The sequence below is a fragment of the Galeopterus variegatus genome, unplaced genomic scaffold, assembly GCF_000696425.1.
Source record: "Galeopterus variegatus unplaced genomic scaffold, G_variegatus-3.0.2 Scaffold5962, whole genome shotgun sequence".
NCBI lineage: Eukaryota > Metazoa > Chordata > Mammalia > Dermoptera > Cynocephalidae > Galeopterus > Galeopterus variegatus.
In genome coordinates this window covers 52,566-69,016 of record NW_007732073.1, presented here as the reverse complement: position 1 = coordinate 69,016, position 16,451 = coordinate 52,566, and the positions used below count along the sequence as shown (strand labels likewise).

The 16,451-nt window shown below is 36.1% G+C and overlaps 1 protein-coding gene across 4 annotated transcripts in view; it reads right to left on the bottom strand.

Annotated features, from left to right (window-relative positions):
• The window catches only part of BROX (BRO1 domain and CAAX motif containing), a 21,420-nt gene extending 5,196 nt beyond the window's left edge, over window positions 1-16,224 (bottom strand). Inside the window, exons 1-10 of one of the 4 annotated variants that reach the window (XM_008590277.1) lie at window positions 16,093-16,224; window positions 13,068-13,184; window positions 9,196-9,302; window positions 8,770-8,866; window positions 5,902-5,997; window positions 4,838-4,910; window positions 3,723-3,828; window positions 2,976-3,065; window positions 1,225-1,310; window positions 203-284 (exon numbers count right to left, since the gene is read on the bottom strand). In XM_008590277.1, the coding sequence (XP_008588499.1) occupies window positions 203-284; window positions 1,225-1,310; window positions 2,976-3,065; window positions 3,723-3,828; window positions 4,838-4,910; window positions 5,902-5,997; window positions 8,770-8,866; window positions 9,196-9,302; window positions 13,068-13,168 (838 nt within the window). In that variant the 5' untranslated portion in view covers window positions 13,169-13,184; window positions 16,093-16,224. Of the gene's footprint in view, window positions 1-202; window positions 285-1,224; window positions 1,311-2,975; window positions 3,066-3,722; window positions 3,829-4,837; window positions 4,911-5,901; window positions 5,998-8,769; window positions 8,867-9,195; window positions 9,303-13,067; window positions 13,185-15,323; window positions 15,493-15,638; window positions 15,865-16,092 lie in introns of those variants that run through there. The other 3 variants (XM_008590275.1, XM_008590280.1, XM_008590276.1) reach the window with 3 other exon arrangements.
• Window positions 16,225-16,451: the final 227 nt, after the last annotated feature.

Sequence of the window (16,451 nt, the reverse complement as noted above, 5' to 3'; positions counted from 1 at the left end):
GGGGCGGGACTTGGTCGGTATGTGGGATCCGAACCCTCGGGCGGGAGCGCCGCCGCACCTCCCAAGCGGCGCACTATCCAGTGCGCCACCGGGCTGGCCCTCAGCCAAACTTTTTTAACCACCTATTCCCCATGAATTATCAATATTATGATAAAATATTGGTTTTTAAAAAGGGAGTTAATATTCTGGCAGGAATACTTACATTTTTCTGCTTCTTGGAGCGACCTGATTGCTTCACCACATTTATCACTAGCCAACAAAGTCTGACCATGATAACAGTAAGCCTGATAAAAGGAACAAATACTTATTCATTCTCTCCCCGCATGATGCTTTCCACTATTATTGTTCTATATATGTGTCAGACTAATAAATGCCTTTATTGTTTGAAGTATCAACGCAATCTCTTACATTACTTTACTTGAGTAAACCTCTCCTCATCTCTCTTCATATACAAGGTGGAATTATGTCAAGGCTTGCACCACAACAGCTTTCTAACTATGTCTGGAAAGCCAAGTTATTTGTTGAAATCTGTTTTTAAAATTAGGACATAGCAGATAAAGGAAATTATTGTGCTAATGCAGAGGGAGAGAAAAGGAGTGTTTTGAGGTTAAGGACTAAAGAGAAATGCATCAGCCTGAAAATTTACTCTTTAAATATCTATATTAATGCAGGAATTGCATATTATCTTACAAAGTAATACTTGAAAACAGATTATAAGACTTAAAAAATAAAAATATCTACTTAGACCTGAAAAAAGGTTTTTGATTATCTCTCACATAATACTCTATTTAACAAAACAATTAAGTTTGGTGAGTATAACAGACTGAAAAGTAACCTATAAAATGGTCCTTATGGATGGTTCCTCACCAACTTAGGTGATATATTGTGTGGTGTGCCTTAAGATTAGAATTAGTAAATATCTTTCTCAAAGTACAGGATGGAATAATTGAGAGAATTCTCATTAAGTACGTAGAAGATTCCAGCCTGAAAGTGGGTTTCGAATCAAACAGTAATTCCATTGCTATAATACAGGTCTACAATTCTACATTATCTCTTTCCACCCACTTTAATTCACAATGACTGTACTGATTATCAGTGAACATTTACTGAGAGTTGTCCATTATTTGTGAAATGCTCACGAAGAGTCTGGTGAGATGAGAGACTTGGCACTTAAGGGGTTGGAAAGACAGTAATTACATTGTTCTTAGGGTTATAAATACTTACATAAGCTGTGTAGAAACACATTTTCAAGTGAAGATATTTTCTCCATTTAGCAGAATATGCAGGCTCCAAACTGGATAAAGTATGATCTAAAGTTACATTTCAAAAAGCAAAATATAATTTCACCCTGATTCATTAAAGACTTTTAGTTCCTGTGTTCTGATGCTAACAGCAGAATGTCTCTCAAGTCTGAATAAAACTCAGGCATTTACACATTTTTTAATGTGTAATTAAAATTAAAGTAAAAAATTTTTTTAAACAAAACAAAACAAAAATCCTTCTTTATTTAAAGTGATTTATTTTCCCATATTCCAAGCTACATAAGGTTGGTTAAATACCATAGCATCTCTTTGATTTGATGGTTAATGTAAACTTAAGATAATGATAAAAATAGTTATGACCAAGAACTTCAAAGTACTGTAAACACTATTTATACTATTATCTACTTTTAAAAATTTATATAATGTAGCAATGCCAAGAGTAGTCTAGTCACCCAAGTCAGAAACACGGAAAATACTCTCCTCTCATTCATTCCCCTCATCGCTGAATCTTGTATAACACACACACACACACACACACACACACACACACACACACACACACACACACACACACACACACTCACTCACACACACTCACTCACATATCCTTCTGCCAAACACCTCTCAAATCTATTTCTTCCTCTCCATTTCCTACTTCACTGTCTTTGTCAAATCTTTCATCATCTTCTCCACAGACTATAAGAATTTCTTAAGTGTTGAGTCAGCCTATACTATTACTCCTTCACACAGCACGCCCATATCTCATACTGTAATCAGAGACCTTTCTTAAATTCAAATCCAATCAAGTCAGATTTACTTTATATCTTTTAATTTTTATCTACAGAATAAAGGCCAAACTTCTTAGATTGTCTTATAAACCAATTCCTGATCTTACACATGTACACTTTCCCAATCTTTTCTATCCCTCATCCTGTGGTTTAGTTAAAAGCAACTGTCTAGGTCCCAGAATGTGCTAAGTTCTTTCTTATCTCTGCACATACTATAGAATATTCTACTCCCATATTCTAAAGCTTCCTAGGAAACTTAAAACTTCTATTTATATTTAGAAATAAGGCTAAAACACCATCATCCTCTAGAATTGCACCTACCCAGATTGTTTGGGTTCTTATTTCACTGCTGTAATGTCTTACTTCATTCATCATGTAATCATGTGGTTACGTGTTTGTCTCCTTCCCTAGACTGCCAATCTAGTCTACTTATCTCTACTCAGCAACTAAAACAGTAACTATCCCATAAACAGAAACATATGCATGTTTCCTAAATAAATGAATGAAAAGAATTAAAGGCTGATCAGAGAAACTGAGTTTTAGTCCCAACCTCCCACCTGCTAGGAGTAAATTATGGGTTAGTTATGTTAACTCTCTGGATTTTCAGTTTTTTGTATAAATAAGGATAGTAACTGTAAGGCTATAAAGACTCCCCAAAATTTAAAAGCAAAAAAGCTGTATGTGTAATTATTAGATATAACTGGTTAAAAAGTACAGCATTGTCCTTTCCATTAGAAGTTATACAGCTTACTAACTATGAAAAGCTCTAATTCTTTTATTTATCTTAAGCAAGATAAAGATATTACTCCAATTTTGCAAATAATGAAACAATCTGAGAATTTTTTTGTTTTGTTCCCTATTAAGCCAAGAGCAAATAAATCTGAAAATATTAAGACTAAAGATAAAAACAGAACTATACGCTTACCAGCTTTTTGATAGAAATTGGCTGTTTCATATGCCAGTGCTGCAATTAGTCCAGGAGCATGTTTTAGTTCAATTGCTCGAGCAATTGTTACTGGAACCAAAACACAATAAAGAGATTCTATAATTAAGTTCACTTCCATTCACCCTAGTCCAATTATAACAGCAAAACACAGTCTGATAATCTTTTTGAGATTTTCATAGTTAGAAGTTCTAACATGAAAACTTACGGATAACGCAAACACGAACAGAAAACACTAAGCTTGTTGGTTTGATACCATTTCTTTAAATAACTCAGCCAATTATTAGCTAATCACAGAGAATTACTACTATAAAATTTCATGATGTAATAGGAAACAAATACTTTCAGAGTGAAATAAAGGAAAATAAACGTCTACAAAGTTTCTCTATAGTTTTCATGTTAAGTCCCATTTCCAACCATTGAAAGGTGAAGACTTCAAGGTAAGAGGAGAAAGAATCAGCATCGCAGAGGGGAAAGATGAGTTAAACAATTAATTTTATGCCGTTCGAAGTGGCATGAAATCAAAATCCTCTCAAAAAGAGCCATTAAACTGTAAGCCCTTTTCCTGCTAAGAACGAAGGCAAACGCTAAAGGCAAAATTATTTACCACTATAAATTTCTCAAAACCTGAAACTCAATTCTAGCTAGTTCTGATGGAAAAAAAAAAAAGAGTTAAATGCTAATACAGACTTTCTTAAAAGAAAAAAAATCTTACAATATTTAGGATACCTTCTTGAGCTTCAGCCTGACACTGGATAATATAAGTGTCTATGAGCCGTGTCTCTAAATCCCTTCCCTTTTCTGCAGGTGTTATAAGTTTTGGGATATGACTTTCCTGAGAGAAGAAACAAAAACAAACAAAAAACAAAGCAGCCAAATTTTAGTTTAACCCAGTTGTTAGAGATGAAGAAAATGGAAGTTATGAGACATTCAATTTGGGGACTTACCAGAAATTTAGGGTACAAACACAAACTGTAAAAGAGCAACAGTAAGCTTTATAGAGAATAAAAGTTTCTATATATTAAAACTCAGCTTTTATAAGAACAAGGAACTCAAGAGCAAACTTTGGGTCATAATAGATTGCTCAGATATGCAAGCCTTACTTCCATCTTAGAAAATATTCAACTGAAATAGTAACCAAAATTCCCTTTTGCATTATAGCCTGAATTGTTCATTCACATTAATAATTAAAGATATAAAGAAAAAAATACTACAATCCTACACCTAATTCAGGGTCACAGCTTTTAAGTCACTGTAAAAGTATCTTATTTTATAATGAAAAAACCCAACATTGGCCTCTAGGAGGCCTTCAGTAAATAGCAGTTTAATTAGAGTGATGGAGGATGGGGTGGGGGGAGGATTCTGGTTGGAAGACATTATCCTTTCTCCTAATTCTCATCATATCTCCTGGCAATTTAATATAATTAGATTGTAGTGATTGTCCTCTAGCATTTTCACTGAGATACAGAAAATACTCGTACAATCAGAAGTTCGGTTTTTAGAAGCTGATCCTGGCAACTGCCACAGAGAGCAGTGAGAAATGGTAAGAACCATCAATTTTTGTGTTCTGTTTTCTCCCATCATTTTAGAAAAGATAAAAAATATAAGCAGTGTATTACAACTTGAATTTTCTAATTGTAAAAGTTACTGGTGATTTTAAGACTATAATAGAGACATTTAATATTCAGTAATTGGCTACACTCATCAATGAGGTACTTAACATAAAGAAAACAGAACACATACTCTTTTTACATAATGAAACAATTCTTCATCCACAAAAAAGAAAAAAAAATTATTAAACAAAGATTTAAAAATATATAAATATAAATTTTATTTTTTTTTACCTTTAAATGTTTAAAAATCCCAGCTGCAACTTTTAGGCTTCGATGGACTTCTTTTGCTTCATCTTCTGTTATGCTTAAAGACAATGTTTACATTAATGAGAGGATGAAACCCATTTCTGGTATTAACACCAACAACTAATACATTGTCATAAAACATTTGTGTTCTTCACCACTAGTTTTCTTCCTTTTAAAAAATCTCATTTTGACACTTAAAAAAGTAATAAATGCACATAAAAATATCTGGAGAAGATACTAAGTATGAAAAAAAGAGTGACCCTGACTAGAGGTAAATGCTGAACAAAGGCTTGTTTTTTCTTTCAGACATCTGTACATAAACAAGCACAAAATACTATATACACTTAATGCATGCACCCATTATGTACACAATGGTAATTATACTCACTGTCTCGCTTGTTTTAATCACCTAACTTACTTTAGAGATAATTTTACTTCAGCATGTACAATTCAACTTCATTTTTAAATGGTTGCATATTACTCCCATGTATGGATGAACCATTAAATAATCTGTCAGTTTCCTACTACTAGTATCCACTTTAGCTATTATAAAAATTGTGATTTTGCAATTCTTCACTATTCCTAAACATCTTTTCACATACTTATAAGCCTTTTGTATTTCTTTTTCTGTGAATTGCCCGTTCATGTCTTTAGCTTATATTCAAATGATTTGATGGCCTTTCCTTTGTTGATTTGTAAAAGTATATATTATAAAAACAAAAAATTTATCATATGCACTGCAATGTTTTTGAAATCTTGTAATTTGGTTTTTTTTAACTTTGTTTATGGTAACTTCATGTAGTCAAATATTCAATCTTTTCCTCTTTGGTTTCTTGGTTTGGGATCTTATTTAGAATAAGACCATAATCTTTTTCCCCTTTTAACACTAGGTTCTATAATTCTGATACTTAACATATTAACATTAGGAAGCATTCTTTCACTTATCCAATGTGGTACTTTTTAAATCAATAGTCTAGGCTTTTTAATAATGAAGCTCCAGTTATTTGAAAAATGACACATATGCCTATAACCCTTCCCTTTTAACTTACTTTTCTTTTCCAGCCAATCTTGATGCATATTTGGTATACCATAAAGCTACATTAAATCCCATGGAAATTAATTCAAAAACAGCATCCTGCTGGGCGCTGAAATTATAAGTTAATTTAATTAAGTTCTGTTAATTACTGAAGCATTGCTACATGAAGCCTATTGAACATTCAACTTAAAATTACAAAGAACTATATGCTAACTGGTACATATAAAGAAAATGGTTCTTGTGTTTAATACAGATGGAGAGATAAGACACAAAGTAACTAACAATGAGCGATTAAATATAATGATCCAGTATGGACTATGTACTTCATAATAATAAACATGAGAATAGTAGTTCCCAAAGTTTAATGTACACAGAGTAGCTTTAAAAATACAGATTTCTGGGACTTAACCCAAGAGAGTCAGAACGTCTGGCATGGGGTCCAGAAACTATTTTTAACAAGTACTAGTTGATTCTGAAATGGGTGGTTCTTACACCAGGGGTCTTTAAAAAGTTCATGGAAGGATTCATATTATCTTTCAATTCAATTTTTCCGTGAACTTTTTGAAGTATCCTCATTCGATATTTTAAGAAAATGGAATTCATAGGAGAGATCGTTTCAGGACAGGATGATTAAAGAAGGCTTAGTGGTGTATATAAAATCTGAACTATGCCTTGAAAGATGACTAGAAGGAAAGCAGGACATCCCAGGTGAGGGAATGATGCTGTCAAAGCATAAGAAAATATGAAGATTTTCCTGGTAGTAGTGACCCAACCAGCTTGACTGGAGCAGACGGTAAAAAGAAATCCAGGAAAAGAAGGTCAAAAAGCCAGGCTGAAGCCAAACCGTACAAGAATTTGAATGCTAAGCCAATCAGTATTTTACAAAGAAAAAGGTCTTAAAAACAAGTATATTTCATACCTTGTTCGTTTCCTTCAGATTCTATTACTAAATATGACATAAAGGAGATAGCAAAAGCATACTAAGCAAATAAGATGTTAATACCAATACAGTATAGTGAATATGGTATTCAGTATCGCTCTTACATGAACCTGAAAATTCTTTATACGTCATCTCATTTGTCTCAAATGATGAAGAAAGCAGAAACAATATCCTTATTTTACACGTGTGATACTAAGATACAGAAAAGTTACGAAAGGGAAGAAGAAACTAAAATCATGACTGTATTTTTTATTTATTTGTGGCCCCCACCTTAAAAGGAATGGAGACATGGCAACTTTTTAGATTAAAAAGGAAATTTGTTATAAAATATACAATATTCAAAAATAATTTATAAACTATCACATTTAGTATACATTTAATATACAAAAATATGAAAGTTATGAATAAACTTAAAACAGTTTTACCCTCCTGAAAAAAATTTAATACATAGTTTAATAGCTTATTCTTTTCAGAAAGCACTGAGAACTTCCAATCAAATGAATTACATCTGGTGATCTAATGGACATATCTAATCTATAACTTTACCTTTAAATAATAAGACAATTTTGCTAATTTATGTGAAATCTCATGAATAACTCTCCCTTTTTATCCTTCAACATCTAGTAGTCAAAGTATGTATAGTTGAAAATGCATTTTTTGGAACAGATATACTCACAGCTCAATTTCTGCAGAATAAGTACTAATCAAGCAAAAAGTAACTTAGTCTCACATGTGCTGAATATTTAGTATCACTTAAGGTCTTCATCACACAATTTTTCAGTCTCACAAAACTGTTAAAAAAAATGTTAAACAGTAGCTTGCTGTTACACGGAATCAAAATTTCGCAAGGTGGGAAAAAGTGCCAAATTTATGTAATAATGCCAAATAATCATTTTAGAATCTGTCAAAGTTGCATAATGTAATAATGATAAAAAAGATCTGATTCTTTAAAAGCTCACATAAAGAAAAACAGAAAATGAGGTCTCAGAAAACTTTAGTATCCCAGAATACTAAAATTTGAAAGGATACATAGTCCCTACTTCCTACCCAATTTATAAACTCTTCATACAATATTCCTAAAGAAGGAAGGAAACTAACATTTAATGAATGTCTTATTATATGCCTATCATTACATTATTCACCTAACATTTTATTTTGTTCTCCACAAGGTATAGTTGAAAAAGCAGATGTTCACTCAGTATAAAACCAGGGACTGCATCTAGATATGTATGAATCTAACATCCATACTCTCCTTTATAATGCACAGTCTGCCCTAATCTTTCAGCAATCTCCAATTTCTTCCTTTCTGTTTTTATAAAACAGTAATTCTGAAGCAAATTGAAATAAAGATATATGGGCATTTTAACAATCTGATCTCTTTCTTGTTATAATTAGATGTTATAAATAGTTTCAAATGAGTGATGAGAAAGCTCTGAAGGGAAGTTTTTAAAAAGAACACAGACAGTGAAGAGAAATAAGGAAGAAAATAAATACTGTGAATCAAAAGAATATGAATTGGAGAGAGAGAGAAAGAAAGAGAAAGACTGATCAATGACATCTGAACCATCCATCAGAAAAAGAAAAGTAAGGGAAAAACCAAAATGCTGCTTGGCTTAAATGTAGGCAAAGAATGAAAGCCAGGTTTTCGGTTCCAAATTCCCAAATGATTCTTTGTGTATTATTAAAGATCAAGGATGTTCGATTCTAGTTCACATTTGTACTGATTATCTCAAAAATAAATTTGGCTTGGGAGAAACAAATTGTATTTTTACTTAATAAAATATATTAGAATTTAGATCAAATGCTTTTAATTAATTTCCTGAGAAGAGAAAATGCTGATCAGACCTATATTTTCCTTCAAATGCAAAAGCTTTGAATTAGCCACTGGCTAAATAGTTACAAAAACTGGCTTCAATTCAGTACTACAATAGCAGTGCTTACCTTGGAACCTGTCCTTGTAATGTATCAGTCCACTTGAAATTTTGAATATACCGTAACTTGCTTTCTTGGGTAGATTCATCCAATGAATTTATGAAACCTATAAAAAGATACAAGACATTTTAGTTTTAGAAGAAATAAATATCAAGCGCTCTGTTTAGAAAAATTTTCAGATAATGAAACTTCAAGCCCCTCTCTCCCTTTCTACATCTCACAACTTCTCTTGAGGTAACATAACAGAAATATGCACACATCTAATTTTCAAACTGATAGAAAGACCACATAACCTATATTTTCACATTTCTGAATCTCAAGCATACCAAAAGATACAGCTGGGAAGACTATTCAAATTTGAAAAGTCTAAGAATTAAATGTGAACTTTTGCACTGTTATTTGTAAAAAACGCAGATGTTCATATAAATAACTAACCTTGTAAAAGTGAAAAATATGAGTCTGCTGCACTCTTCATCATTTCTGGGTTACAGCTCAAATCAGTGAACAGTTCCAGGAGTCGTGCCCTAGAGGACCTTATGTCACTTATACGAGATGGAAAGAGACAGTGAAGTTAAGTGAGCTCTATTATTACATCAAACCTATATAAAAGTGGCTTAAAGGTTTCAACGCGAAAGCTTTAAGACACAACAAACAGTCCCACGTCTACCTCCTCTAAGATATTACCAAGTACACAAGAATGAATTTAATTAGAACTAACATTAGGGATAAACGAAATTTCTAGTAACAATTGTTTTAAGTCATACTAAAATAAACCCAGTCCAACTAAAGAGGCAAATCATGGATATAATTATGTAATAAACATATACAAGTTTTAATTAAAAAAAAATGAAAGACACACGCATTTAAGATTGAAGAGGAGGAATTAAGAATGAGTAACTTCAATTAACCAGGTGACAATAAAATTTTTCTGAAAATGGAAATTTAACAAATTTGTGTATGATTTTAGTATTTTCTCCAAATTACTAAATTTGACATTACAACACAAAATGTCAAAAGATACTTTATTAAGTAAAAAAAATCATATTTAAAAATGAAATTGCATTCTATAATTCAATGTACACATCAAGAATATCTAAAAACACATGATCATTCGTTGTTTTTTAAAATTTTTTAAAGAATTTTGTATGTACTATATCCTTTATTCATCACAAAACCCTACGGGGCACAAAATATTGTTATAACTCATTTTACAAATGAAGAAACTGAAACACAAACTGTTAAATGACTTGCTCAAACTCACAAAGTGAATGGCAACCCTGGAATCAAACCCAAATAGTCTGATTCCAGAGGCATTAGGAGTTTTAAAACCACTCCCTAGGGCCCACCCCATGGCTCACTTGGGAGACTGTGGCGCTGGGAGCACAGTGGCGCTCCCGCCACGGGTTCGGATCCTATATAGGGATGGCCAGTGCGCTCACTGGCTGAGTGCGGTGTGCGTGACACCAAGCCAAGGTTTCTGATCCCCTTACCAGTCACAAAAAAAACCCCCCCCAAAAATAAAAATAAATAAAAAATAAAACCACTCCCTAGTCTCCATTCTCCTTTACTTCCCTACAGCAATAAATGTTATAGATCCACCTTCCTCTTGAAGTTCTTTTCTCCCTTTATTCCAATAACACAAAATTGTCCAGGTGCTCCCTTATCTCCAAAAGTTCCTTCTGTATTTTTTGTAGGTCCCCTTCTTATTCCCACCTCCAAACATGTCCAGTCTTTGGCTCTCTAGTTTTCTCTCTTTTGAGATCTCATCTATCAGTACCACTTCAACTACATCCATTTCTAGATCTTCTTTGTTAGGTCTAACTTGGTCCTGTTCCAGTTCCACATCCAATCCAGAAGAAAATTAGCTTAGTGAGGATTGCAGAAATCACGTTATACAGATAATGACTGAAGACACTTGGAATGTGTGTAAATGACTAAAGAAAGACTACATTTAAAATGTAAGCTCCAAGACAGCAGGGGGTGTATATCCAGAATTTAGTAGGTGGCTAGGATAAAGCATATACTGAAAATTATCTGTTCGGTGAAAGAATACTAACTTTTCAAATATTTTCTTTTGAGATTTAGAAGGGCTGTAATGTAGCAATGATGTTTAGATGAGAGCACAGACTTACTCTCAAATAGTCTAGATGTAGTGCTTACTGATTGGTATTAACTCTAAGGAGACTTATTCCAAGAGTATATACCAATAAATACAGGTTGAGCATGCCAAATCCGAAAATCCCAAACCTGAATGCTCTAAAATCCAAAATTTTTTGAGTGCTGTATTAGTCCGTTTTCTGTTGCGTATAACACCATATCTGAAACTAAGTAATTTATAAAGAAACAAAATTTATTTCTTAACAGTTTTGGAGGCTGGGAAATCCACAGTCCAGGGGGCGTATCTGGTGAGGGCCTTCTTCTGGGTAAGAACTCTACAGGGTCCCATGGTGATGCAGGCAATCACATGGTAAGAATCGCATGAACAAGAGAGCTAACCTTCTTACTTGCAGTCCTTATAAGGCCATCAGAACCACGCCCATGACAACCCATTAAACCATCAATCCATTACTAAGGTGAATGGATCAATCCATTCAGGAGGGCACAGTTCTCACCTCAAGATTCAATCACCTCTTAAAGACCCCACCTTCTACCACCATATTGGGGGTTAAATTCCAACATGAGACTGGGGGAACATTCAAACCACAAGAAGCGCCAACATGACACTAAAAGGAAATGCTCATTGGAGCATTTCGATTTCAGTCTTTCAGATTTGGGACTCAATTGGTAAGTATAATGCAAACATTCAAAAATCCAAAACAATCCAAAATCTGAGAAAATTCTGTTCCCAACCATTTTGGATAAGGGATACTCAACCTGTACATATAGCTGACCAAAAATGGGATGTGCTACATGACAAATTTTTCATTGTTTTAGGTATTTCTCTAGAAGGTGAAAAATAGTGATTCCTGGACTAGGAAGAAATTTGAATCCTTAAGGCCTAAACTCAAATAGTTTGCTAGCTATGTATTCTATGTAAGTGCTCAATCATCACCTACAGCCCAACTTGTGTAAAGTTAGATCATCTTAAAATTATAGAACTGAGAAAAATCTATCTTAGGAATATCTAATTTAGGCTGTTCATTCTATAAATTAGGAATCAGGCCTCAAAAAGCTAAGGAACTTGCCCAATCTACAGATCGAACTGCTAAGCTGGGGCCAGACTCTAGGAGTCTAGATCAGAGGTTGGCAAACTATAACCTATAACTTGTTTTTGTATGACTCTTAGTCAATTTTTGTTTAGCCTTCAAACTAAGAATGGTTTTAATATTTTTAAAGGGTTGTAAAAATTAAACAAAGAAGAATATGCTACAGTGACTGTATGTGGCCCACAAAGCCTAAAATATTTACTATTTACCCAATTACAAAAAGAGTTTGCTGACTGTTGGTTTAGACTAATAAGCCAATTTTCCTACCTTCTGCCCCAATCACTTCTTAACACAAAAGCAGCAACTCTCCTGATTTTCATTTACTGGTACCACCAATGTCTTAATCATCTAGGTTCTTTCTCATATAAACTGAATCCTTTTCAATTTCCCAGAGCAAATTGATCAGGTTGGTTGACTCATCCTTTGAATATCTCTTGTAAAGGGATGGATAGTAAATATTTCAGGCTTTGCAGGTCATAAGGTCTCCATTGGGACTACTCAACTCTGCTGAGGTAGAAGAAAGCAGCCAGAGGCAGCCATAGACAATATGTAAATAAGGTGGAGCCGGATGTATTCCAATACAACTTCATTGATAAAAACAAGCAGAGAGCCAAACTTGTGGGACACAGTTTGCCAACCCCTGATCTAAGTCATAAAATATATTTAAAACCCAGTTCAAGTCCTTTCTCCTATAGGGAACTGAAGGACATTTACAGGCCTTTGAAAGCTATTCCAGGTCATTGGGGTCTTTCCCTGACCTGAACTCAATGAATTTGCTTTCTGGCCAATTAACAATGTCCATATGCAGTACTACTTTGTGCAGTCTCTTGTACTGTCGTAATATACAGCTTAACTCTTTTATTGTGATTGCTTTAGCCTCTCTGGGACTCACTTGTCTAAAATAAAGAATCCTGGCCTAGATGACAGTCAAAACTTAAATAACCTATTATTTAGCTCTTCACATGTCATTTATAAATTTATAAGGAATCTAAGGCTAGAGACAGTGTGTTGTATATTTCTGTATTGTACATGGAACCTAAAAAAGTACCTTGTATCCAAGAATGGTGCAATCAATATATGTTGAGATTGACTAAAACTTACTTGCAAATTTTTGAAGCAGGAGGGCCACTGGCTACACCATAATAGTTAAAAGAGACAGGAGCTGTGGCTTTCAATGGGTTTCTATGAAACCAATGGGTCATTTTCTCCAGATGTTTTCTACAAGCAAAAAGTAAGAAATGTATAAAAATTAAAGCCAAAACATTTAACAAAAAATGTAAATGGTATAGTTATTTTTAAAATAAAAGTTTACTACAGGAAATACACATTTTATATATAAAATATTATATATAAGACATACAAATATATAAATAAAATGATTCACTGCCTCAAGTCAATTTTTTTAAATTGATCATCTATTTATGGTAGTCTATTTATTTATTTAGATTTTTTTTGTTTTTTAATAAAACACAAAGCTGTTACTCCCCCCAACCGGTTTCATAACATGTGCTAAAATCTAAGCATACAGAATAGACACCTGTGAACAGCAAAACGGACACTGGGCTTTGTGATCACTGGAACACAAAGCTTCCCACTGATCCTCTAGAAAGACATGAAAAATTTCTCACTTTGGGGATGTCAAATAACTTCATTTTCACTAGATTAGGACATTACTAAAAATGAAAAGCACTGTCTGCTGCTCACCTTAATTCTTCCCTGGATAACTGACCTCTAAACACTCATAGCTCATTTGGTATTTCAATTGGTAAATCACAGTGGACTTGCATAGATGTAACTGTAGTCATGGGAAAAACCCAAGATGGGTTAGACAGGACAGATTACCATAAGCTTTTCCCAAAGTAGGAGAAACTCCATGTCAATGTGACAGATTGTGTCACTCAAACTCTACAAAATGAAAATAATGCCAGATATAAAAGGTAGTTTAAAATCCTTGGATGATGTTAAACAGACACCCCACAAACACCTGTGGCCTGAATGAAAAGTCTCAAGTCCCAGAATCTCATGTCCAAACTATTTATGATAGTCTATGTTTAGATCAGGACCATAAAAAAACCAGCATTTGGACATTTGCCCTAAGTAATTTCAATGTTAAATATACAGGAGCAGTAATGTTTAAACTTTAAACAGCATAAAAATCACTCGGGGGCAGGGGGAGGAGATGGTCTTGTTAAAATGTAGGTTCTAATTCAAAGTCTGGGGGAGGACCTGAGATGCTGATGCTTCTAATAACTAGACTACACTTTTGAGAAACAAATTATAGACTGTGGTCAAATAGCTGCAAGTGAGAAGAGCACAGGACCAAATGAATGTAATTTTCAAGACACATTCACATGGTGACCCTCATTCACATTGTTAAGGCTACTTGAAATAAATAGGTTTTAAGTTAATAACATTTCCCACATATTGCTAATGCCAATGGATTGGTTATAGCATGTGTTCTATAATAAGTGTATTTTCCACAAAACAGCAATCGAAGAATCAATGTTTTAATGATAAAACTGTAATACAATACTTCATCAATAACTTCTAAGAACAAGAACATTTGAAAAACTACCTATGTGAAATGCCAACTTGAAAAGAAAAATAAGTTCCATACTTCTTAGGATTAAAAAAAAAAGGCAGTATGTCACTGGGTAGGTAGTTCCAGCCTAGCGGAAGCTTAAATATGGCAATTAGATTCCAGGAAGGAACAGAGACGAAATGCCGACAAGACTTACGTAATTTGAAGGCATTATACAAGACTATCAATCAACTTTTATTCTTAGAAAAAAAAAATGTGGGCTGCACAGTGTATGAAATACCTACGTTAAGGGCCGGCCCGGTGGCGCACTGGATAGTGCGCCGCTTGGGAAGCGCGGCGGCGCTCCCGTCCGAGGGTTCGGATCCCACATACAGACCGGCTCCCGCTCACTGGCTGAGCGAGGCGCGGGAGCAACACCGAGGCTTGCAATCCCGTTGCCGGTCCCCGGTCCGGTCCGGGGGCAACACTGAGGGTTGCGATCCGTTGCCGGACACGGAAAAAAAGACAAAAGAAAAAAAAAAAAAAAAAAAGAAATACCTACGTTAAGCACCTCCCTTATGATATTTACTTATTCATGACAAAACCGGTTTTGGGGAGCATCACAGTTAATAGAGAATGCATTGTGTACCCAACGAAGAATTGAGCAGGTTCATTTATGACTCAAAACATTTTAGAAAACATCATCTGAATATTTTTTATATTAACCTCCATTACAGCCTAAGTAAACACAGCACCTACGTGCAGATAAATCAAGCCTTCTAGAGACAATGCAGACTCTACACTGCATTTTGTGAAAGCAAATTTTCTACACATACTTCTTCAAAGGCGGCCTCCCACCGCCAGGATGAAAATGTCTCAAGTTTCGCGCATCTTTACTCCAGGAACGAAGTGGGTAGGTGCTGTGTTCTTTACCCTGCCCACCTCTCCCCTCCCGCGACCGGGCTCCCTTCAGTCGCCAGGAATTCTGGGGGTTGGGTGGAGAAACGACGCAGCCCCGCAGGTACGAGGGTGCCTTTGGAGCGCCAGCACAGCACCCGGATCGAAGCTGCTACCTTCACCACCTCCGCACGACTGCGTGAGCTGACAAGGGCCCCCAAATCCGGAGGTCCCGGGCGCGCCAAGGAACTCACCTGAGGTCAAGCTCTGAGCGTCCACTTCCGGCTTGCCACCCAGCCTCTTCCTCCCGGCGTCGGGCCGTGCCAGGCGGCAGCCGTGCGCACGCGCCAAAGCTAATGTGCCCTCCGTCCCCACAGGCATTTTTGTGGACAGCCGACACCATCAACCCGGGAAGGGTGGGCAGACGACGACCGAGCGAACCCTTATGTAGCTTACATTATAAGACCTCCACTGCCAGTGGAGACGCGGGGCAAGGGGATTCGGTGAACTCAGCTGTTAACTATCATTGATTCTCGGGGCCAATATGGACTTTTTCTTTCGTTTGTTTCAAGGCACTAGACGGAGACTTTTGGTACACTGTGCAGGTGTCCAGGGACACTGGTGTGAAGGGGTGACCCTACTGCTTGGGGCTCCGGGGAAACCGGGGAGGGATACTACCGGGAAACACCCATCCTCAGACACACTTACCGATTTCTCAGAGCCTATACAGCCCTCCTCCTGAGGGGAGAAGGCACGAGTCCGCACGCGAGGAAGGGGGGAGTCGGAACCAAGGCGACTGAACTAGCGACGGGCGCCAGGCGGCGCCTGCCGGTCACGTGGCCCGGCGGCCATGACGGCTACCGAGGCCGCGGCGCGCGCGGCGTCGCAGCCCCTCGGGACGCTCTGCTCCTCAGCCCTTCTCGCGCCTCCTCGCTGGTGCTCCCTCCTAAGCCGCGTTCTCTCCCCCGGAGAGGAAGAGGAGAGCTGGCCTGGCCTCCCCCGCCCAGGCAAGATGCCGCGGTAGCGACGGCGACCGCGGCGGAGTGGGGCGGCCTCAACCTAGCCCG